This window comes from Lacerta agilis, chromosome 10, assembly GCF_009819535.1.
Source record: "Lacerta agilis isolate rLacAgi1 chromosome 10, rLacAgi1.pri, whole genome shotgun sequence".
NCBI classification, from domain to species: Eukaryota; Metazoa; Chordata; class Lepidosauria; order Squamata; family Lacertidae; genus Lacerta; species Lacerta agilis.
In genome coordinates this window covers 44,335,626-44,361,089 of record NC_046321.1, presented here as the reverse complement: position 1 = coordinate 44,361,089, position 25,464 = coordinate 44,335,626, and the positions used below count along the sequence as shown (strand labels likewise).

At 43.9% G+C, this 25,464-nt stretch overlaps 1 protein-coding gene across 1 annotated transcript in view; it reads right to left on the bottom strand.

Moving 5' to 3' along the window:
• Nucleotides 1–593: 593 nt before the first annotated feature.
• WIF1 (WNT inhibitory factor 1) overlaps nucleotides 594–25,464 on the bottom strand; it is a 36,233-nt gene continuing 11,362 nt past the window's right edge. Inside the window, exons 3-10 of the mRNA XM_033162649.1 lie at nucleotides 14,031–14,139; nucleotides 8,966–9,106; nucleotides 7,668–7,763; nucleotides 4,903–4,998; nucleotides 3,856–3,951; nucleotides 3,288–3,383; nucleotides 3,022–3,117; nucleotides 594–1,413 (exon numbers count right to left, since the gene is read on the bottom strand). Coding sequence (XP_033018540.1) covers nucleotides 1,292–1,413; nucleotides 3,022–3,117; nucleotides 3,288–3,383; nucleotides 3,856–3,951; nucleotides 4,903–4,998; nucleotides 7,668–7,763; nucleotides 8,966–9,106; nucleotides 14,031–14,139 — 852 coding nt within the window. The 3' untranslated portion in view covers nucleotides 594–1,291. The remainder of the gene's footprint in view (nucleotides 1,414–3,021; nucleotides 3,118–3,287; nucleotides 3,384–3,855; nucleotides 3,952–4,902; nucleotides 4,999–7,667; nucleotides 7,764–8,965; nucleotides 9,107–14,030; nucleotides 14,140–25,464) is intronic.

Sequence of the window (25,464 nt, the reverse complement as noted above, 5' to 3'; positions counted from 1 at the left end):
GTTGAGGCTCCAGTACTTTGGCCATCTCATGAGAAGAGAAGACTCCCTGGAAAAGACCCTGATGTTGGGAAAGATGGAGGGCACAAGGAGAAGGGGACGACAGAGGATGAGATGGTTGGACAGTGTTCTCGAAGCGACTGGCATGAGTTTGGCCAAACTGCGAGAGGCAGTGAAGGATAGGCGTGCCTGGCGTGCTCTGGTCCATGGGGTCACGAAGAGTCGGACACGACTGAATGACTGAACAACAACAACAACAACAACTTTCCAAGCAGCTAAACCAAATAGGTCAATACACTTTTGCTTTTGGAGTAATTTTAATATTTAAATTGTCCCAGCATAAGAGGTGGTGTTGGATCCCTGTAGTGGTGTGGGGCAAGCTCTCCCTTTGCACCATGCCACAATCTGAGCACTGTGAAGCCTAGCATCATAGAACCACAGAGTGAGAAGGGCCTTGGAAGCCATCCCACCCATCTCCTTTCTTGATGCAGAAGTTCCCGAGCTACAGCATCCTCCGACAGATGGCTGCCCACTCATAAGATCAGGGCATCTCCTTCAGATAACACCTCAAGCACCGCCACATCTCAACACACACAAAACTAAAGCAGCATCTTTATTTCATACATAACAATCAGTATAAAAATGTTTATTACATAAGAGCTGTTTTGTGTACACAATATATTATATTGCTATAAGCCGATGCAAGGACTGCGCTCATACTTCATAGTTCCACTTTGTTTCCAATATATTATATTGTTTCAATGCCACAACTACACTGTATTCAATAGAGCATGCTGCAGAAATGGGAACTGGCTTTAAATTAAAAAAAGAAAAGAAAAGCTTTTGCCTTTATTAAACGGAGCATGTAAGACTGCATCGTGCCAAAATAAAAAATAAAAAATTGTTTTTAAGGTATGTAGACACAAATCCAGGAAAAAACTATGGGTTCCAGGCCAGCGTTTTTCAAAATCTCTCCCCAATTTTGGATAATCAATTTGTTCTGAGGAATTTCTTACAACGAAAAAACAAAACTCCAAGTCAATAAAGAATGGAAATATAGTACAAAAAAGAAACCGGTCCAAAAAGCACTGAAAACAAGAAGCCTATATAACTGTGCTAGAGAAGTAAAACTTAAAAGGAATAGTAAATATCAGCTCAGTGGTTTATAACGAAGCTAGTAAAATTCAGGCCAGTAATCTTAAAATGTAATGAACAGCGTTTTAACATTCAACACATGAAAGGTTAATGAAGGCTATGAACTTTGTGTAACATAAAACGTTTCAGATGTTGGAGTTCACCAGATATAATTGGATTCAGGGGGCGCTTGCTTCTCCTCGGCGCTTTTCGGCGAAGGCGTGTACTGCCTGTGCTTGGTGCCTGTTGGCCTCAGGGCATTCGTCAGGTTGGCTCCGTACCCTGAAAAACGACCCAGTTCAAGAGTAAGGGAACTACAAATGCAGGCTCCACTCTTTTCACTGTGAACGTTTCACATGGAAATTTCAATATGGGCTTCTTCACACAGTAGTTACCATTTATTTCTGAAAGGTCATTTTCCTTGTTATATATTTATGGATCTGCCTTGACATGTGTTCCCTGCAGTACTTGGTCACAAATCTACAGACAAGTAACCAAGAGGCAATTTGCTTGATTGCCGTATTGGCCTGAATATAAGCCTCACTCTCTCCCCGCCCTCCAATTCTGGCAGTGAAAAGTTAAAGTGTGGCTTATATTCACGACCTTACAGTATGCAGTCAGGAGCGCAGGGCAAACAGCGCCAGGAGTGCGGCAAATCGGCGCCCGTCCCGTGCGTAGGCCCCCGTCCTCTCCCCCAAGGCCAGGAAGGGAGAGAGCAAGGAAGGGGAAAGTCCGCCGTCAATGCAGCGCAGCTCCCCCCACCCCCAGTATGCAGCCAGGAGCAGAGAGGAATGGAGCAGCTTATATTTGAGTACTCCCCCCCCCCGCTCCAATTTTAAAGGTGTGGCTTATATTTGGGTGCAGCTTATATTTGGGCCAATACAATATTCTACAGGGGTGCCAACTAGAATAAAATATTGGGGGGACCCTAGGTCAGCCCCTCCCTGCATAATCAATCACATGATGTGTCACACACACCCATTTGAATGGCAACATCCATCAGCTTTGGGAGCCCCCCCCCCCAAGTTGGCTCCTATGACTCCCTATAACAGTGGTAGCCAACGTTGTTATTGGGATTAACTCCCATCGCCCCTGAGCTTTGGCAGGGGCTGATGGGAGTCGGAGTCCAACAATGTCTGTAGGGTACCATGCAAGATATTCCTGATCTATATGGTGACACCAACACCAGCTCATTCTCTCAGTGGATTCTGGCAAAGTAAATGAGGACGTAATCTTAAAGTTGGGCTTTGAATGGCAGGGTACCTTCCCTAATGGCTGTTTAGCATGGCACGGGGGGGGGGGGTCAAAAAGACAATAAAACAACCAATGAATTGCTGTTAATAGATGATCTCAGGAGACTAACGTTTAAACTGTAGTGTATTTACAGTGGTACCTCGGGTTAAGAACTTAATTCGTTCTGGAGGTCCGTTCTTAACCTAAAGCACCACTTTAGCTAATGGGGCCTCCCGCTGCCGCTGCGCCGCCAGAGCACGATTTCTCTTCTTATCCTGAAGCAAAGTTCTTAACCTGAAGCGTTATTTCTGGGCTAGCGGAGTCTGTAACCTGAAGCATATGTAACCCAAGGTACCACTGTATTATATTTTAATCTTCTCCCGCTTTATCCTCACAACCTGTGAGGTTAGAGAAAGAGAGAGAGAGGTCCGCTGCAAGTTCACATAAAAAGCAGAAATTATCAGGTAAGGAAATGGGTGGATTAAGTGCTGTCTAAACACAGGCAGAGTCTGCTAAATCATCTTGGATCTGAGTACACAGTGCCTAGTAGCAACCCTGTGCGATGGGATTGGTGGGGAAAGGGGGTCAGTAAACCCATACCACAGAGATTGCATATTTTATGGAGGCGAAGAGTCATATTTTGTCAATGCCACTTACTTTTATTGCAGTGCCTTCCATGCCAGCCTTCTCGACACTGGCATGTGTTGGGTTCAATACAGGTCCCATATGATCCACAACCAGGTTCACATACGGCTGCAATAAGACACCTACAGTTAATATCCAAACCAAGTGTTTCCTTTCGTTGAAGGATCTTCCACAGCGGCACACTAACGCATACCCACTATTTAGCATGAATGTTACAAAATCCCGAATCTGCTGCAAAAGCCTTTTTAAGGAAAAGGTCGGGTTGATTGAGCACTTACGCTTTGAACAGAGATCTCCTTGGTAGCCTTTGGAACACTTGCATTTATTTTTACCAGTACATTTTCCTCCATTTCTACACGGCTGATGGCATTTGCCTAGAAATGATAAAAAAGGATGATAGCACTGCCTTTATTGCCTTAAGTGAAATCCGACCCAGCCCCACTAGAGTTGATTACAGATTTAACAGCAGTTATTACCTATGAGATGCGAATGGGACCACAACCGTGAACAACAAATACTGACATCCCACACTCAGTAGACTTCGCACCCAGAATAGAGGCCTGGCTTGCACATTATATTTATACCACAGCTTAGCAGGAGTGTGAGGGCTCCAGGAAAAGAGATCATGGCTGCTTTGGTCTTCCCCAGGTCATTCAGCATCAATTTGCCCTTACCCCATGACTTCTATATCCTTAGTAAACACCCATCCACAAACCAACACACCAGACACACGGTGTGTTGTGATACCTAAAGCTCATTTCGGCAGCCTGTACCATCTTTTGGGAGTTAGGAACCTCAAGAAGAATCTTTTCGGTCTGCTGAAAATGGCATAAAATCGGGACTCACTGATTTCACACTGATCCCCCTCAAGTCCTGCAGGGCAAATACATTTTCCTGGATAAAAACATGTTCCTCCATTGAAGCAGGTTGTTGTGCAGTTTGCTGGGGAAGACAAAGCAAAAGTATGAGACTGGATATGTAGGCTTTCACCACCAGAAATGGATAGCTTTGGCAAGGTGCAACAAAGTTTGGGGTCTTTTCAAAAGCCAATTAAACCAAAGCCCCAAGAAAAGGGTAATATTCTGATTTAATGCACTCATGTGTGGTAAGAAACTGCCATGTCCAATAAAAGGACAGCCTTGAACATGCATGTTCATCAGAGCCATAGCTGCAATGGCAGGAAAATATAATTTTTGGTGCTGGGAGTGGTGCTCAGCCTTCACTGAGGCTGGCATCCTAAAGGGCAAACGACAAGAAAAACGAAACTGTCCCAGAATCATTGGGGCACATTCTAAGGTTAAGTTTTGCTGAGACTCGGGTAGGATGTGCTAATCAATTCTGGTTTCTCTCAGTTTTTCATTTTTCCAACCTTAATTTCAGTTCTCCATGTTTCTCCATCAGTTTGAGATTATTATGTCCTCGTGAAAATTCAGCAGGATTTTAATGTGAATATCTCCTAATACAGTACTGTATATACATTTTTGTATGCAATCTTGCTTCCCTACTATACTGCATTTTTGTATGAATATATGCATTTTAATGCACATTTTTTCCTGAGTATATGCATATTTTTTTCAGGCTAGAGAACGGTATTGCAAAAATCAAAAGCACAAATTTCAAAGAATGGCTGTGTTTCCAGCTCACAGAAAGTGTGGGTTGGGCAGAGCTGTCTTTAAATGCTAACTGAATCTAATTCCGTCCCTAGACTGTCAGCTAGGCTGTAGTGTCTGTTCTTCACTTTTCCTGCTCAAATTTTCTTGTTTGCAGTTCTCCCAATTAACTGGAGGTGATTTTTTTTTTTTTAATCTGCTGTGAAAGCTTTGGTGGCTTAGCCTACTGAGTGAATGGTTAAAGCTCACAGGTCTCATTGTAATCCTTTTTTTTAAAGCATACCTTTGTCACAGTTGATGCCATAGAAACCAGGTGGGCAAATACACAATCCAGGCATGACACAGAGTCCACCATTCATGCAGTGCGGAGTACACAGAGCTGAATGGAGGGAATCAACACTATAGTGAGATGTTGGCACTGATGCAGAGAGGAAAAACCTTCAAAGCATAAAGCACATTTCATCTTGCAGCTCATACAACTCCTTAAGATGAACTGTCTCTTCTGCAGGCAAAATGAATTCTGCAGTAGTAGAAGGTGCCTGAAATCTGGTGTAATAAAACCCTTGAGCTTTGATTTTCAGACACCTATCTTTGCAAATAACATTAAAAAATAATAATAATACTAATCTGTACTGAAGATTTTTTAGTATACAAAAATACACGCATTGTCGCTTTTTTCAAGTTGTGTTTACGGATCATTTACGTTTGTTGTGAGACATTAGTGTTGCATGCAGTATTAGGTTGGGAAGAAAATAAAAGAAAAGAGGGGGAAAGAGGGAGAGGGGGTTGAATGGTGATTGGGGTGGGGTGGCAATGCTTCTATTTTTCTACTGAGCGAATGTGTGGGGTTTTGTGTCAACGTCACTTGTGTGGGTTTTCTTTCTATTCGCTTGTTATATTTCCTTGGTGGTGAGAGAGGTTGGGGGTAGCCGAGGGTGCGGTTGGTTGTCTTTGGTTGGCTGTAGTGAGATTTGTTTATGTGTGTGGGTGTGTGGGTCTTTGGGTCAGGTTAGCCATATTGATTCATATGCTGTCGTGCAAACAGCATTTTAGGCATCATGCTGCAATGGAAGAAAACTATGGGCCTGTATCCAATGTTGGCTGCTCGCTAACACGAAGGCTAACAGGTGAGTTTTAATGCTGCTCCACGGAGGAACCTAATGCAGCAAGTTTGCCAGCGGAAACTCATTGCTCAACAGATGGCACCGTTTACTGTGCAACCAAGTTACTCTCAACCTGTTTGTGCCTTTTATTGTGTGACTATGTCCTGCAGGCACAAAACCTTTCACCAGAGGAACAAGTATACCACTAATTGACTTTAACCTAGCACTGCATTGGATATAAACTGGCAAATTCATACTCTCCAACACCACGGCAGCAAAATCTGGTACACCATCTTCCTGGAAGCCACCTTCTCATTTTTCTGGGCGGACATTTAAGGAGCCATGATTTTCCACCACAATTTGGTTGGGGGGGCATGGAGCTGCAAAACATGCATTTCGGGATGCCGTACAAGATCGTAGCCCACCCCAAAGCAATTTTTCAGGGGGAAATTGCATGGTGAAATTGAGCAAGATCACAGCTCCCCAAATGGCTGCCGTTCCCTTGCAAGAAAAAACAGGATGTCCCATTTCCCCCCCAGGACACTTGCGGGTTATGTAAATTTGCTCATCCTTGTGCCTAAACACAACCACACCCAGGCATTCGCTGAATGTGCAAAATGGGAGGAGATACTACCGGCCCCCAATGCATAGATACCAATGGGCTGTGAAGAGGAGACCGTTCTCATTATCATCACAAAGACCACCTATCTGGGATTTTAAGCTATGATTCCAGGGTCCCTTCCAACTCTACAATTCAATTATTCCCTATAGTTGCTGGGAATCATGGTCAGTGAGTGTGGGCAGGTTTGGGGCAAGTGTAGTAGGTGTGATTCCACTTTCCCCTTCTGGCATGTAAATAATGTGTGAGGGAGTATGTGGGTACAGCCAGATTGCCCTGAGTCTATAGTGACATGGGCCTGGACACGGTTAACCTTTTCATTTTCATTTCATTTACATATTTACACCCTGATTACAGTCTCAAACGCAAACCACTTCGACGTCTAATAATGATGGGAGAATAATTCTAGGTCAGGGGACAGCAATCTTTTTAAGCAGGGGGTTGGTCCACCGTCCCTCAGGCCAGACTATATTTTGAAAAAAAATATGAACGAATTCCTATGCACCACAAATAACAGAGATGCATTTTAAATAAAAACACACATTCTACTCATGTAAAGACACCAGGCAGGCCCCACAAATAACCCGGAGATGCATTTTAAATAAAAGGACACATTCTATTCATGTAAAAACATGTTGATTCCCGGACCGTTCGTGGGCCGGATTGAGAAGGTGATTGGGCCGCATCTGGCCCCCGGGCCTTAGGTTGCCTACCCCTGCTCTAGGTACATGAGTGCTTCACCTAAAAAAAAAAAAAATATCGAGATACCCAGAAATGCCTGCCAAAAACAAAACAGGGACAAATTACAGGCAGGGATTTACAAGGAACAGTTCTGAGGAAATCCGAACCAATTCTGGCAAACAGGGCCCGCTGGAAAGGAGGCAAGGCTATTGCTTTCTCTCTCCCAGGCAGGCTGTGCCTCTGCACAGATGGAGAGTTGCTTTCATGATCAAATTGGGACATTCTCTTCAGTAACAATAGCTGAGTAAAATAACTGTGGTACTTTTACAGCTAGTGTTCATTAGCAACAGCCTTTTACTTAATGTTTTGCCAGATGGACGCTCATTCAGTTGTTGGTCAGTCCTGTTCCGTCCTTTAAACCATTCAGCGGAGACTTCTTTATCTTTTTGTGTAAACAATCTATGTTTTCTGAGGAGCCACAGCTCGTAAAATATTTTTTTCTTATGCGTTTAGATTTAATTTTTGGAAGCGGCCTAAGCCACATCTGAAAATCTCCACAAAACAATATTTTGAAAGCCAGCGACTGCTTGGCTGTTCTCGCAGTGTAAATAAAAGCGCATGAAATAATTGAAGCCTTTCGATTACCTTTTTCGCAGTGAGGACCATAAAATCCATCTGGACATTCGCATACATGCCTTTCATTGCAAAACCCGCCGTTCCTGCATCCTCCAGGACATTCAGCTTCAAAGAAGACGTAATAGTGATTGATTGAATGAATTGAATATGTATTGTGTGAACAATTTGATTACAGTCTGAGGTAAGAGCATCATAGTCTGCTGGAGATGCAGCAGTGCCCAGGAAGTTAATTCTGGTGTCCGAATGATGGACATTTTGGTAGTATACGTTGACTGAGATGCTCAAATAAAATGTACAAGAAAACTAGATATTCACAGGCTCGGATCCTCAGAGAAGTTAACTGAGGCGGCAATCCTAAAGGAGGAGAACTGAAGGCAAATGGGCTGCCACATCCAACACCCTGCTGGGCTATTTGACAGGGTGTTGAAAGTGAAAGGAGAGTAGTGTTATATATATTTTTAAAAAAACCCAATCCCTTTCCCGGGCTTTTCTTTTCCCTTTAATGATTCTCCTCACATTGGAATGTCCTGATCCATTCCCTTTTTGCCCCACCAATGTAGGAGCTCAGATACTGATGAGGCTAGGGCCAGTGGTGGGCTTTCAAATTGTGCGACACCAAAATTCGGGTGCCCCTTGCCTCTCACCTTCTGTTCTAAGTCATTGCTGTGGTGCCTCCTGTGGCAACCCTCTCAGCTTGGTGCCCAGTGTGGGTGAACTGGTAGCACTTCCCTAAATTTGCCTCTGCTGGAGCCAGAGACGTTTCCATGGGATAGGATCTACAAAGTCAGATTACTCTCAAAGAGGGAGGTCTGGTCTATCCTAACGCTCCGGCGGGGCGCACCTGCTCATGAGGTGAGCTGAGGCAGCCACCTCAAGTGGTGTAACGCTGAGAGGAAGTGCCCCTGCAGTTGCCCCAGTTGCTCCACCACCTTCAGTGGTAAGGAGAAGTGGTGGTAGCAGTGGCGGCAGCTTCTGCCGAGATTTCACCAAAATCTCACGAGATGTTGCTGGAACCCACCGCTGCCTTTGGGGGAGGGGTGGAGTGGAGGCACCTTCCTATTAAGCCTCTGGCTGCCCCTGACCGCCTGAGATGCCCTCCAAAAGACCGTAGAATTGTAGAACTGAGGAAATTTCCCCTTTCCCTCCCTCATCCCTGTAACCCTCCCCCCAAAACCTCTCATCTTCATCTGTATTCATAGTAGATATTGCCTCTCAGCTTGTTTTTGGCCTGACAAATGTGATCCGCTGCAGCTATTCCCCAATGACAAGACAGACAAACTTCCCTTCCAAGGGCAGGTTCTGGTTACCTTGCTGACATGTTTTAAAGAAGATGGCGTTCTGTGGCGTTTGGAGTATGGTATTGCCTTCTGAATTCATGATAATGACCGTCACCTCAAATGCCGCCACGCCATCTTGTTTCCCAAGGCAGGGAAATCCAACCTGGACAACTGGAAAAAAGGGAAGGGGACAAAGTGCGAAGAAAATAAAAGACGGTCTTACCGATTATCTGTGAAATCCGGAAATAATAATAATAAAAAGACATTTCACACCAATGATAATCTACCTATAAATAAGCAAGTACTATGAATAAACAGCAGATCATATTGCAAAAGTGCTACAATAGGTGATAATGATTAAATTATCGTGTCCAATGCAGTGTGGTACCCTGGTGATTTTTGAGTCAAACAAGCTGCATCTTCTGTGTGTCCCGTCCCCCCATGTAATTGTGCCAAGGGATGTCAGTTATCAACGAGGCATGTGAAGTGAAGGTAGTGGCACTGCTTTTAGGCACTGTTTTTGTGACACTTATGTGCTGCTTATGCACACCTAACTGGTGTCGGAAAGAGGTATCGGTCTGATCAAGGAGAGCTTTCCTTGTGTTCTTATGACTGCCTTGTGCACCAATGTGAGCAAACTTTGGAAGCTATAACCAATAGGGTAACCCTACATTAGGAAAGACGATAACTGGATTCTTGCTGCCCACCGTTAAATTATTCTGAGTTCATATTTCCGTTCTTAAAATAAAGAAATGGACCGGTCAAGTCTCCTTTTTAAAATAACATTTTCAACAACACTGACAAAATTCTTCACACACTGCACTCATTGAGTGAATGATCTTAGCCTTCCATGTTGGGACATTTCCAATCTTGTTTGCAGCCGGGACTTGTCTTTGGCTGTGGCTGACAGATCATTTTCTTTTGCTCTGAGTGATGCTTAAAGAGAGGGATTCAACATAAGATCCCTCCTATGTCCCCAGATAACGAGGCAGCTCTGACACATGTGGATATAGATATTTTTAAAAGTATTATATGTAACGTATCAGAAGAAAGTTCCATTGAGTTCAATGGAATATACTCCCATTGAAGTTTGCAACTTTAGTTTCTTCAATGCAACCATGGGTGCAGGGCAATGGTTTGAAGACGCAGGATGCATCCACTATCGGAGGAAGAGGAGTGTGGGGGGAAGTGCACCGCCCCCGGCAGCACGATCCCGATGGGGTGCCATTGCGGCTGGCCCCCTGCCGGCGCTGGCCGCCATGTCCCCGCAGGCGGCGTGCCACACCCCCAGGACGTGTGCCATGCCCCTGCGGGTGGTGTGCCACGCCCCCAAGATGTGCGCCAGCCCCCCTGCTTTCCGCCCCTCCCCCGGTGCCGGAGCATGAAGCTCCACCACTGGATGCAGCAAACCTCACTGAAACTAAGCAAGTCTAACCAGTCTGACACCAGGATGGTACATAGAAGAGAAGAAGAGTTTGGATTTGATATCCCGCTTTTCACTACCCGAAGGAGTCTCAAAGCGGCTAACATTCTCCTTTCCCTTCCTCCCCCACAACAAACACTCTGTGAGGTGAGTGGGGCTGAGAGACTTCAGAGAAGTGTGACTAGCCCAAGGTCACCCAGCAGCTGCATGTGGAGGAGTGGAGACGCGAACCTGGTTCCCCAGATAACGAGTCTACCGCTCTTAACCACTACACCACTCTGGCTCTCATAGCCTAGAAATCCTTTGTATGATGCCCTGGGTTGCATCATGGAAAAATAAATAAATGCAATAACATAAGCCACACTTTGCTTTTAATGTAAATCTCAATGTAATAATAATAATAATAATAATAATAATAATAATAATAATAATAATAATATCAATAATTTTATTATTTATACCCTGCCCACTCTGGGCGGCTCCCAACAGAACACTAAAAACAGAATAAAACTTCAAACATTAAAAGCTTCCCTAAACAGGGCTGCCTTCAGATGTCTACTAAAAGTCAGATAGTTATTTATTTCCTTGACATCTGCTGGGAGGGCGTTCCACAGGGCGGGTGCCACTACCGAGAAGGCCCTCTGCCTGGTTCCCTGTAACCTCACTTCTCGCAGTGAGGGAACTTCCACAATGTTAATAGAGAAGAAGCACCAGCGAAGTCTAAATGTTTCTATTTGTACTCACATCTTTTAGCAAAAAAAATGACTACGTTAAGCGATAGTTCTGTCATTTCCCCAAGGAATTGAAGAGAAAAACTATAAAAGTTACCGGTTTAAACCAAAGGTGTTAAGTGTTCTAAATGCAACAAATAGATGGGGATGGCTGCCTTTAATGCAAACTTTCTTTTAACTACAAAGAGCCAATGGAAGGCAGTAAATCTGGAGTATTTTAATGAGGAGAAAAGCCTGGTAACCCCAAAGCCTTGGAATGCTGTTTTGTGGTTGTTTCATTTGAACGCTGCTTGAGATTAATAGTGACATTTATCTGCTTTCTTTATGACCGGCTTCTCATTGATGCTTTTTGGAACTGCACCTATTAGGTCCCCCTCCCTCCTTACAGCACATTTTGAGGATTTTACTGCAAAATACTCTGCTAATAAAGATATTCTGCTAGTAAACACCAATCTGTTTTTGGGGGGGGGGATCAGCTCACTGTTTCTGCAAACAAATACTAATCACAAACAGACACAATAGCATCACAATGCAAAACATAAACCGTTCTTCATTATAGATGCCATTTTGTATCAGTTCCATGTCATACTTTTATTTGGCTCAAAGGAGCCATGGGGTAAAGTGGTCGTAGCTGTCAAATTCTTGGGTGTTTCCTTCCCACTCACAGGCAACAGAAAACGTTATTTGCTGAGCTGCATTGTTTCAGAATAACCAGCTCCGCTGAGACCTGAATTACTAATGTGTCATGTTGATGCACACACACGCATTTCAAACTAAGCTTACTGAATAATACTACTGCAAACCATATGTATTAACTTAGCGGGCGCTTATTATTCAGTGCAGCCTGTAAGTATATTTGTATGTCTGCACATGCTCGCCATATGGAAACAAAGTCTGCATCTCCAAAGCAGTCTTGGAACTCAAGTCACCAAAACTACAATTATAGCGAGCCTACTTTCATTCCTCTCAGACCTCCCAAAAACAGAGAGGAACAGGGAGCCCCATTCCAAGACTGGATGAGGAAGAGAGCTGAGAATGAGCACTGGGCTTCAGCATTCCCAAATGGTCAGTTGCTGAAGCAACTTCAGAACGCACAAAACCCAGATCCTTCCACAAGTCTTGCCCGATTTGCATGGGAAATCGTGTTTCACAACTCCCGTGATTTTGCTGACCTGCAGGCCTGAAGCTCGCTCACTCCTTCTTTCGTCCCTTTCAGATGTGGAACATGAGATAACTTTGACAGCAAAAGTTCAAGAGCTTTTGCGGTTACCGAGCTATCAGATCATCTGACACAAACAAGCTTGCGGGGGCAGATGCAGCAACGGCAAACGACCTTTCCCATATGTATCTCTCCCGATAACTTGCAATTTGGGGGAAAGCGTGCAGTCTACACAAACAAACCAGCACTGTATGGATGCATACAATGGTCGCAATGCCAAGTTTACGGTCCGCATGTAGGGAAAAGTGCTCTGGCACATCCGACACCAGACACAGACCTTTCCCAGAACCCCAGACACAAAGATTTGCAACTGGAGGCAGTTCCCACATTCAGCTGAGAGCCATTAAGTGATATAAATCACGGAGTGATGCAGTTTTAAGCGATAAACATGTATGTGTGAATCAGCCCTTGTGGGATGGCCACCAAGTGGGAATCTGCCAGATTCCTCCTGAGGGGGGGGGCAACAATTCTATGTAGCAGCTGCAACATATGAGATTCGAGATATGGGTTGTCTCCATTGCAGATACACTTTTGGCCTCAGTGCAGGACCCATTGTAGCCTCTGCGCATGGCAACTTCGCAGAAGCATAGCCAGTATTGCACTAGTGCAGTCTGCAGGTTATGCGCCTCACCAGCGCAAGGGGGTATTGCTGTTGTATTTTTGTATCTTCATTTTAGATCTTGTTGTGATTTATGTGGAAATTGTTCAATTTGGTTGTGTAATTTAAAAAAAAAAGTTTTATTCATTGTTTATGACTCCTTTTGTTTGTTGTAGTTACGTATTTTATTCATGTTCTAAGCCGCCTTGAGCAATATTTGAACTGGGGAAAGACGGAATGCAAATAAAATCATGTCTGTTTGTCTGAGTGTATTTCCCTTCATTCACTTGCTCTGCCTGCTGTTGTCAGTGTGATCATTTGCTTTTCTTACAAAAATACTATACAGTAAGAAAACTAAACGTTTCCCTTGAACACTTCTCTTCCCCCCCCCCCCCGGGCCCATGAAGAACCTAACTGGTTGCCAAAGTTTACTCTTTACTGCCTTTTAAAAGCTTGAGGTCTTTGCCACCTAGCAATTAAACACTTAATCACTAATTCTGAAACAAACACACACACCCTTTTCAGTCTGGTACATCAGTAAAGTGGATAGAAACCACCTTGAAAACCATTTTGCTCCAGTCATCGTTAATGTCCGCTGACTGGAACCACCAACTGTTATTTGGCTACTGCTACGGAGATGCCGAAAGCTTATAATAGTAACGCCTTTGTAAGCGCTGAGAGTAGGAGTCACATTTAACATACATATATTTTATGCTTTGCACTTTGGGCTGGCTTCTGCCAGACTGCACCCATTAGCAATACTAACAAGGTTAGCTTGTACGGAGAAAATACATAAAAGATGCTATTCATTAGCTATTTCAGAGGAGGAGTTACATTCTCTTGATCACATATTATTTATGCAGAATAAATATTCAGCATTATGGCAAACCTTTCCCCATACAGATCAGTTTGTACTATAATATTGGTTTTTTATTCATTATGAACCGTAAAATTACCATATTTACTCGAATGTAATGCACACCTTTTTTGGCCAAATTATGTCACCAAAATTAGGGTGCACATTAGATTCGATGGTGCCTTAGATTCAAGTAAATATGGTATTTCCTTGCAAACTGCCCCCCTCCCCCATCTTCGAACTCATAAATGCATACAGATCCACATACCTGATGCCTGGTGAGGTATTGTTCCAAGTAGAGGGATGTTCACAGTTGGGTCAGCCATTATGCCTTTATCCAATGAGCGCAAGGACAGGAATTCATAAAAGTATTCAGCCTGCAAGAAAATGAATGTATAAGAGAGGTTAATTTTTATCGCATCAGGCTATCTGTTCTTCGTGTTTATCTAAGGCGAACAATACAACTAAGCTTGCAATTGTATGTTTCAATGAGTAAGCTCCAATGAATATAGGAAGACTCACATCTGAGCAATAGAACTGGAGATTGAACATTGGATTGGACTGGAGATTGAACATTGGATTGGATTTTTGGCTATTTACAGACACTGTAATTTATTTATTGCATTTCTACTGTCTTTAAAAAAAAATTCACGCCATTTAAAGTAAGAGTATAAAGGAACAGAAGAACATGTACATGAAGGAAACTACTCCATTCATCACATATTCAACCAAGTCCTTCTCAGATTAGACCCTTAGAAATCAACAAAACTAAGTTAGTCATGTTGGTCATGAATGTTTTGTTAAGTGAACTTGTAATGTCAGTGGAGATATCGGTTCTCAGTTGTCATTGTTTTTGGTGGATCTGAAACAGATACTAAAGGGGCTTAAGAGACTGGTGACCACTGCAACTGTAGCTTCATGCCAGCTGGGGCAGAAGACAGGGACAGGTAAATCAGTCTGGCGCTGTGCAGCCGGACCCAAATTGGGTCCCAAGCCATCAAATGATGCCAATGGGGCCAGCTCAGAATCCAGCAGATTCCAGGTAGACTCAGCCGTCCTCCCCATTCCCACCCCTAGAATCTTATTTGGCCATTCATATGTTGAATAAAGTACTTCAAAATTTTAATGAGACATTTTCTTCCTCAATTTTTTTTTCCACTCACCCTTCATTGTTGTTATTTTGGTAGGAATCAAATAAGAAATCTGATAAGCTGCCAACTGTCAGAGGCTGCAATCCAAATCCCTTGTGCTGGGCAGTAGCAGCACTAGAATAAAACGGGGTGGGGCACAGAAGGGGCAAAGTATATTTCTAAGGTAAAGGTAAAGGTAGAGGACCCCTGGACGGTTAAGTCCAGTCAAAGGCGACTATGGGGTTGTGGCGCTCATCTCGCTTTCAGGCCAAGGGAGCCGGCGTTTGTCCACAGATAGCTTTCCGGGCATAGCTGTCAAGTTTCAGATTTGAAAATAAGGGATCAGCAGTCTCACCTATCCTGGGGACAGTCACATGTCAGTGGTGGGCGGAGCCAGAAGCAAAAGTGGGCGGAGCAGCAATGTAAACTCCAAGCGGGCTCAGGCTCGGAGTGGAGCAAAGAGGAGGGCAGCCAGCAAAGAGGAGGGCAGCCATGTGCTCCCATCGTCTTCTTGTCTGATCCCATCAATACAGGACAGGAAGCAGTAGCTGCTCAAAGGCAGCCAGGCTCTGCCCGCCAGCTAACCCTATTGGCCGTCTGAGGGGCTCGGCGGCAACGGATAGGGGCTGATGCAGGGGGAGGAATACACCCCCCTGTAAGCACGGGAAAGGGCTCCCACTTGCTTTGAGGGCTGAAGCTTTTCTCTCCAAGTAGGCGAGGTCTTCCCACCCAGTCCCTGGCCAGCAGGGAAGGAGCTGCTTCCATTAAAAACGGGAAATTTAAGGGAAATAAAAAATAAGGGAGAGCAGCGGAAAACTGCTTAAAATAAGGGAGAATCCCGGGGAAAACGGGATACTTGACAGCACTGTTTCCGGGTCATGTGGCCAGCATGACTAAACCGCTTCTGGAGCAATGGAACATCGTGGCAGAAACCAGAATGCACGGAAACGCCATTTACCTTCCCGCCAGAGTGGTACCTATTTATCTACTTCCACTGGCATGCTTTCAAGCTGCTAGATTGGCAGGAGCTGGGACAGAGCAACAGGAGCTCACCCCGTCATGGGGATTCGAACCGCCAACCTTGTGATTGGCAAGCCCAAGAGGCTCAGTGGTTTAGAGCATGGTGCCACTTGTGTCCCTATAGTATATTTCTAGGACCTAGGTGGTCGAGAAAGAAAACAACAGCAAATGTTAATGACAGGAGTTCAGAAATGAGGGGGAAGCAGGGGGAAGCTCATTGTTTGGTGTGGCACTGTGGTGCCACCTATAGTAAAGGAGAACTAGACTGGACAGGGGTGTCCCTCTGTGCAGCCCTGCATGCTTCTACCCATGAAGCTATGCTGCCCCAGAGCTCCTATTCCAACAAAAGTTGGGTGGGAAGAAATGCTGCTAATGGGATCCCTGCTGCTGGCAATCCACATCTAAACAGGACATTCTGGGGATGGGGATGGGGAGGATTGAGTCTGCCTGGGATCTGCTGGATTCTGAGCTGGCCCCACTGGGTGATGTCCCACCAAGTCATGCTCAGAATGGCTGAAATCCACTGATTTCAATAGGTCCACTCTAAGTATAATCATCAGTTATTGAAATACCAGATATTCAATATCTGGTGAGTAGTTGGCAAGCAAACTGCAGAAGGATTTAGAAAAAACCAAAAAACTATACAGGAAAAAATTGGCACATATTGAAGTGGAAAAGGGAAATAGAAAAATAAAATCTGCCAACTGTCCCTCACTCAAAAGAGCTACTCTTTTTCCCCTATGTGTAGCACTGAAGCCCTTAAACTTTTTGGTACTTGGTAAGGAAGTGAAATTTTGCCCAATGGAGGCAGGATGCTCCACTCATTGAAGGACATTTGAGAGAAAGACAGTGCAGAATAGGAAGGTAGCAAAACAGGAGATAGGTGAAAACTACAGCTAAATTTCAGGGTAGGTTTTAATAAAAGGCATGCAGTTTTTCCACGCGATGTGGGATAAGCAAACTCTCCAAATGGTCTGTACAACTTTGTTTATGAACGCTTGTTTTAAAAACAAAATAATCTGCTCAGAAGAAAAATAATTGTTTTGTTTCCTGTCGATCCCTACGAAGCCATGGCATCAGAGCTGCGGCCATAACTGTCTGTTTCTCATTGTTTAAGCTTTGATGTTTTAATTATATCAAAACCCAGGTTATAATGGGCTTTGTGATTAAAACAATGTGTTCTTCATAGTTTGAAAACAACAATCGGCGAGTCAAACAAGCAGCTCTCTGCTCGCCTCTCCATCCTAGTGATGCTTTCCACTGTGTAATACTGCCATAGCATTTTGGAAGCTAGCTGGGAATCCCAACATAGAATAGGTGAAGATCTAGGCTGAGTCATTCTTAAGGAAGAGCCATTAGACTCATACTAAGTTTCCAAGCTTATCTGTACAACAACCCTGCGAGGTAGGTTACACTGAGAGCTAGTGTAACAGGATGATGACCGGATGATGAGTTTCAAGGCTGAGTGGGGATTTGAACCCAGGTCTCTGTAGTCCTAGTAGTCCTAAGGTAGTGTAGCCCTCAACAGAAAAAAGTTTGCCCACCTCTGGAGCTTGGGCTAGGGGGTGATCTCAGCAATTGCTTTATTCCTCGCTTGTGGCTATTGCTTCCCAGCTGTTAAGAGGAATGGTGCAAGGATCTTCCTGCTCCAGACTATGGGCAATAGGTTCTTTCCATCTGAGAGGCCCGCACCGCAAATCAGGAGACACTGTTTTCTGGATATACCCATAGCCACTTGCTGTTCCTTTCAGGCCAATTGGGACTGCATGCACTACAGATGTCTACAAGCAGGTTTGAGATGTTGTTGGGAATGCCTGCTGATATCACAGCAGTAATGAAGGCACCCTACTCAGGCTGCCTCACAGAGTTTTCGTTCTACACAATTCTTAAGATAGAGGAACATCGGAAGCTGCCCTATAATGAGTAGTTAGACCATTAGCTAAGTAGCGTCTGCACTGACTGGTGGCATCTCCCCAGGCTTTCCTGACAGGGGTTTTCCCCAGTCCTACCTGGAGTTGCCGGGACTTGAACCTGGGATCTTCTGCTTGCAAAGCAGATTGTCAGTCCCTGAACTATGGCCCATGAACATAAAGGAGATTGTAAGAAGTTGCCTCCTCTGTGAAAGTTTGCAGGTTTCTCTCACACAATTCAACTATCACTTCTTTTGCACATTCCAGATTTTCTTCTGACTAGGTGCGCCAATAAAATAGTAAAAGAGGGAAAGGACAGACTCATAGGAATAAAAAGAACTTTTTTTCTGGGAGCGTACCAAATTGCAATTTTATTTTGAAGAACAAAAATACACATAGAGATTTTATTCTGACAGGCAAGAGAGATCATATTGGGGGATTGCAGCTGTGAAGTAGTTTATTACTAAACAAGCACATGCCTGTCTACTCAGACGTGAATCCCATTTATTACCACAGGGCTTACTCCCAGGCAAATGTAGCCTTAAGCCAGCAACGTTACTCAAAGAGGATGATGTACAAAACCCAAAAGATGGATCCCCACCTATTTATTTATACTTTTTCTCTGCTGTGGAGAAAAACAAATCATGTCAAGCCTGCTGCAATTTTCTTTTCATTTGCAAGATTAAAGGGAACGGGCCTTTGGGGCAAAATAAATAAACACGCCTTTAGAACCGTGTGTAAATATACAGGTTTCCGAGTGGCATCACTGTAAATTAAAAATGTGTACTTTAAGATTTTCATCTGTCAGGGACAGAAGTTTACCTGATGTGATGAGAGAAGAGTTCACAGCCGATGGAGAGGAGCCCCGACCCCTTTGAATGGTAGGAAGCAAGAATCGAACATGCAAGGTCACTTTGGCCATGCTTCAAACTAGGGAGGCCTTTGTTCTTAAGGCTCAGAAGACAGCTTTGAAGTTTGGGATAAAACTCCTCTAGCACACCATTACCAAAGAACAACCTTTTGATTATGATCTCATGAAAGTATAATCAATAACTTACATAAGTGAAAAGTGTGGCTAGAAGCAAAGGTTTTGTAATTGGACCTTTATTGGTTCCATGTGGTGCACTACAGCTTGCTGCCTTCCACTGCTTTATAATAAATATCTACCTCCCACCCCTTGCAATTTTTTTTAAAACTCTCTTTAAAATGATGAAACTTCAGCAGCTACTGTCAGCCGTGAACATATCCAGGCCATAAGTGCAATGCATTTTTTTAAAAAAAGATGTGAAGTACCCTTGTCGAAATCTAACCTAGAATAGATAAATAAACAGCAAAACGTGGGTATTTTCTCCCAAACATTGGCCATGTATTATGTCCCTGAAGGGGTGCTCTAGCTGAAGATATGAGCCTTATGTTTCTTGAACAGACATTTTGATAGATATTATGGGCATGATCCAGTCCACCACGAGCACAGCACCCATGTATGGAGGATCCTGTTGCCTCAACAGAGTCTCCCTCTTCCCGTTCCTCCACCTACAGGTAGACAGACAGCATGGGGGGTGGGGTGGGGGTGGCGGTCATCCATCTAATAAGGAAGCAATGGCAGGTAGCTCAGCAGGGGGAGGAAGTGGCAGATGAAGGAGTGCAATGTGGGAAATGGAGTCAAAAACACGAACCAGAGGTAAAGTAGTCTTGTTAGGATGGAAAAGAGCAGAGAAGACAGGGAGAAGGACGATCGACCGGGGAGACAAGGTGAGGGAGGCTGAAGAAAGGTAGCAAATTTTGAGGTCCAGAGAGCTGTACCTAAATCAAAGGAGGCTGCATGTTAGACTACTGGAGAGGTTAAGAGCTGTTTTTGAGAAGTTGTTCATCTCTTCCTTCTCTTTCGACACCTTTTCTGGACTGTGCCCTGTTTTGTTTTTCTTGTTTACAGTTTCCGCCAAGGTCTTAGACAGCACTGATTCAATCCACAACTGCCACTTGAGGTGGTAGCTGCTCTTGCTGTACCGGTAATTTTAATCCTTTTCCAAGTAATAGGAATGATAAGCATCTCGCTTGATCAGCTCGCCTCCATTACTCTGAAAGCTAATGAGCAATAACCATTTCACACACCCAAACAACTCAGCTAGCAATATTGTGAATCTGTCCAGCCACACAGGCAGAAGAGCCTTTCTTTCGTGGGGACCTGCCCTTCTGCCTTACTTAATCTACACCTATGGTGCAATTCTGCGGTGACTTAAGAGGGTTTTCTCCATTGTCTAGGACTCAATGAGTATTTCTTTCATGATACTGACCAGTGCATCAGCACACAGCCACAATCTTCCCTGCACACTGCCATAGACTGCACTGACTACACAATAAACATGAATTCTGAATGGATGTCTTCCAGATAGGTGTTCATCAGTATGCAGATGATACCCAGCTCTACCTCTCTTTCAAATCAGAACCAGTGAAGGCAGTGAAGGTCCTGTGTGAGTGCCTGGAGGCGGTTGGAGGATGGATGGCAGCTAACAGATTGAGGTTGAATCCTGACAAGACAGAAGTACTGTTTTTTGGGGGACAGGGGGTGGAGGTCTCCTTGGTCCTGAATGGGGTAACTGTGCCCCTGAAGGACCAGGTGCGCAGCCTGGGAGTCATTTTGGACTCACAGCTGTCCATGGAGGTGCAGGTCAATTCTGTGTTCAGGGCAGATGTTTATCAGCTCCATCTGGTATGCAGGCTGAGACCCTACCTGCCCGCAGACTGTCTCACCAGAGTGATGCATGCTCTAGTTATCTCCCGCTTGGATTACTGCAATGTGTTCTATGTGGGGCTACCTTTGAAGGTGACCTGGAAACTACAACTAATCCAGAATGTGGCAGCTAGACTGGTGACTGGGACCGGCCGCTGAGACCACATAACACCAGTCTTGAAAGACCTGCATTGCCTCCCAGTACGTTTCTGAGCACAATTCTGAGCACAAAGCCTAAACGGCTTTGGTCCAGTATACCTGAAGGTGCGTCTCCACCCCCCATTGTTCAGCCTGGACAATGAGGTCCAGTGCTGAGGGCCTTCTGAAGGTTCCCTCACTGTGAGAAGCCAAGTTACAGGGAACCAGGCAGAGGGCCTTCTCAGTAGTGGCACCCGCCCTGTGGAACGCCCTCCCGTCAGAAGTCAAGGAAAAAAACAAACAACTATCTGACTTTTAGAAGACACCTGTTTAGGGAGGTTTTTAATGAATGATGTTTTAATGTATTTTTAATATTTTGTTGGAAGCCACCCAGAGTGGCTGGGGTATAAATAATAAATAATAAATTCTTGTTGTTGTTGTTGTGATTCAGATTTTACAGACAGTGTTTCAGCCACCACACTGAAACTGAGGTGATCAGCATTCAGCATCATTTACCACATTGTCTCAGTCATGGAAAGTATGATGCCACCCACAGTCTCAGAAAGAATACTTTTGTCATAGTTAAAAAGACCAGCAAGGAAGGCTCTGCTATCACTGGAAACAAATCTGACTACATACAGGATGATGAAGAGAAACTCTCCACCACATTTTACAGGGCCCTGTCCCCAAATCCCACTGAAGAGTAACTGAAGGAACTCCACAATGTCCTTCTACATTCTACACAGGACAAATCTGACATCAGAAATGACAACATTCATTCTCCAGTGGGGGAACATTTCAACCTTCTCAAACAATCTGCAAGTGACATTTAAGTGGCCATCCTGGAACAAAGAAACTTCAAAAGGGAACTGCAAGATGAAACCATTGAATTACAATGCACACAGAGGTTCAGTGCTATCACTTGTAGACAGAACTGAGGCAAAGGATTTTCAGCATATTGTATATGTTAATTGTCTTGTTGTTGAGCTTTTTATAGGATTTCACTTGTTGAGTTTTGTTTGTTTGTTTGTTTTTTAGGATTTGGCCCCAAGAAATAAACTGCCACAGGGGTCAGATAAAACCGGCCAGGGGGCCAAATTAGGCCCCCAAAACAGACTTTAGACATGCCTGGTCCATGGCATCAATAACTGTTTTGTAAATCACCACTGCTAAGTATCTAATTATCACTGTTTATACTACTGAGCATTTCATTTTCCTCTGACACACCCACACCATGCATGCATATACCTGCAACTCAGGATAATGTTTCATGCATCTGATAAAGAGGACAGTAATTCACAAAAGTTTGTGTCATAGCAAACGTGTTAAGACTTTAAGGTGTCACAAGGTTCTTTGTTGTCTATGATAGCTGTAGTTAGCACTCAACAAACATGATTGTGGGAAGTGGCTCTTAGAGCAGAGATGGGCAACCAATTGTTGTTGACCGACAGCTCTCACCAGTGCCAGCCAGTATTGCCAATGGTCAGGAATTAGAGCAGTTATAGCAGAGTAACATCTGGAGAGCCACATGTTCCCCATCCTTGCCTTCGAGGCAACAATCCCATAAGCCAGCCTCCCCCCCCCCCGGCTAAATATAATAGTCAAATCCAGAAACAAGCTGCGTTTCAGCAAATGATCTCAAAGATGGAAAAAGCCTGTTTCTCAAGGTGAAAACTCCAGACATGGAGGAATGAACGTGCGTTTGAAAAGGAAGACCATTTATTTCATGCCAAAAAATGAACTTTTGAAATATGCCAACTAGTCTGGATACTGCATGTTTCTGTCTGCTTGAGAGTCGGAAGAAAATTGAGGAGAGGATATGGAGATTCAAAACCATTGCAAGCTCCTCAGCGTTTCGTGAGACTTTAAAGAGCTTCTGATAGCACTAGAAGACTAAAAGGACCTGTGAGTAAATATGCACTGAAGTGTAATCCTTTTCATGAATAGCTAGCTGAAAACCTGCCCTATTCTAGGATACTACATTCCATTTCCCTCCCTCCCTCCACCCTTGCCAGTTTTCTGGTCTCTCCCAATATTCAGCCAGCATTCCATGCCCCCTGAGCATCCTCATTGGGCTATTTTGGGGTTTCTACCAAAGGGAGGCAGTTCTAAAGATGCTGTGCTTTGGCGTTTTCCCAAGCCTGCTGGCGTTTCCATTCCCTTGTGCATGGATGTTGCCATTTTGGCTGCATAAGAATGGGCAATTGGAGAATGGAGATCACGGTTAGTATATATTCTGGAGCAGCCAACATCTCTGAATGTTGTTGGATTGCAACTCCCAACAGCCACAAGCTCACCTGATTGGAGAACAGCTATGAGTGTTGGAAATGGAGCCAGACTGCAGAAATAAGTTGGTGTTTATCTGAACCCCCTGCTCCATTTCCCCCCTGCTGCTTGCACATGTACACACTGAGGGAAATGTAAATATTGGGACCAAGGAGTGTTCCAGCTACTGTTATATGGAGTGTTCACTATCCTTACCTTGTATACATTTGTGCTTTGCATAGAATTGCCAAGGAGGGAAGCTGTAAAGATTTAAGGAGGACATTATTATGAAGAGGTGTTTGGTTTTTTGTTTTGTTTTTAAAAGCACTAGATAAACTATACACTCAGAAAACAGCAAAAGTTCTATCCACTTGTCTTCTAAACATCCATAATAAAAGCTACTTTATTATCATGCTTATAGACCAGGCTTCCTCAACCTCAGCCCTCCAGATGTTTTTGGCCTACAACTCCCATGATCCCTAGCTAGCAGGACCAGTGGTCAGGGATGATGGGAATTGTAGTCTCAAAACATCTGGAGGGCCAAAGTTGAGGAAGCCTGTTATAGATTTTTGATATTTGAACACAAAAAGTCACTTTAGGGTTCTTCGTAAACATCCAAATAACTAAGAACTTGTATCAAGCTACCATTTGACAGATGTACATGGATGGGGTTTTGTTTTTTAAATAGAACTATATTTATTCTCTGTTCATTTAAGATGATGAAACGGTGGTTCTTGTCTGACTCAAGCTTGGAGTTTTTGATGTATATACTTTAATCCATGTGGTATACATTCTGCAGATGAAATATGCCGGAGATCAAACTCCATTATCACAGCCCACGACTGAGAGGGCAGGGGGATAAATTGTTAGGATTACTGGGTAGCAAACCATAAATTACCCCACTGAACCCATAGCAGAGGGGGTGGATTTTGAAATGACAACCAGACTGGCACTGCCTTTTGACAATAAGATAGTCTTCCTTAGCGCATTTTAATTCAGGAGGGGCTTATGTAAATATGTTTAGGATTAATTGCTGGTATCCAAATTATAATATCCATCTTATGCGGGTCACACTATATTGCTTCTATTTAGTTCTTGCACTAAGTGTGTGATGTTAACTATAAGCTTCAATTGTGCTACAACTACTATTCATTTTCCATTGTGTGATTTGTAACATTCGCACACCTGCTATCAAAGGAAGTACCGGTACTTGCTACGGCAAAGTACAATTTTACAAAATGATATTACAAACTATTTTAAAAATGGGTATATGCTGGGGTGTGTGTGTGTTGATCATTTGAAAACTAAATGGATTTTTCTCTCTCAAAAAACTTTGAAAAATGAAGGGAAAAGAACCCACAACCACATAGAGAAAAACTGCAAAAACAAAACAAAACCCCAAGGCAACCATTTTGCATTTAGTATTTCTAAGTGAGGTACATAAAAAAATAAATCATATGGAAAATGAAGCACTAAAACTGAACATAAACTATCGTGAAATGCCTGCTGGAATAAGAAAATATTTTCCTTGTGCCTGAAGTTCATCACAGATTAATATAGAAATGAGCTGGAATGGGTTTGTGAATCAACACATTCCAAATTTACACAGACCAGAGGTAGACTGATCCCCCATCCCTACAGGAGTCACTTTTGGTTGCCATGGCAGCTGCAAGCAGGTGCCCTCCTATGCGCCACACAATGAGTACCACAAGAGGTCACCTCAGCAGGGTATCCTAACGGCCCCTGGTACTTTGGAAAGCTGCATGTGCTGATGCAATGATGCACCTTTGTCTGCCAATGGTATTAATGATGGAATTGCGTTTGTAGCATATGCAAAGCACAGGAGGCTGTGGTCAATGTGGCAGCCACACCACCTCTCACTTGCGCCGGTGCGGCTACACCTCATACCGTTTGCTCCTGTGGCAGCAAGCCTTGAAATCTAAATGTTGCCAAAACAAGAAAAGCAACTACACCCTCCCCACTGCCTGGTTTATAGCACTTTCCCCGATTGGTTTGGGAAATACGCCCAACAAAAAAAAGCTAAATCTCACCGAAGCCGGTATTTGCCAAAAGTTTATGTTACCGTGAAGAATGGGGGGGGGGGAGAGAAGAGGAGGGTAATTCTGCAGTTTACAGATATGCCATGTAAATGACTGTGCGAACCAGATGTAGCTTACAAGGTACCTAGTAACTCATCTCTGCTGAGCAATAAAGCTTTTCTGGCAAAAGTTTGAGAAATTTACTGCTGTTTTCTGTCAGCAGCTACAACAGATGGTGGGCACATGCCTGCCTTGCTAAATGAAGTGGGATCTCTACAGCACGATGCTTTGATCTCCGGTGGCAGGTCCACAACACCGAGATGCAAAATACCACAGCAGAAGCACAATCTAAATATTAGAGGTTCAGAGCTTCGCTTTTGATACAAAGGCCCTCGTTTCTTTCTTCCCTTTTTAATTGTGTCCATAAGCATGTTCGCATTCCACGTTGCCGCTCAAGTATGGAAGTCAG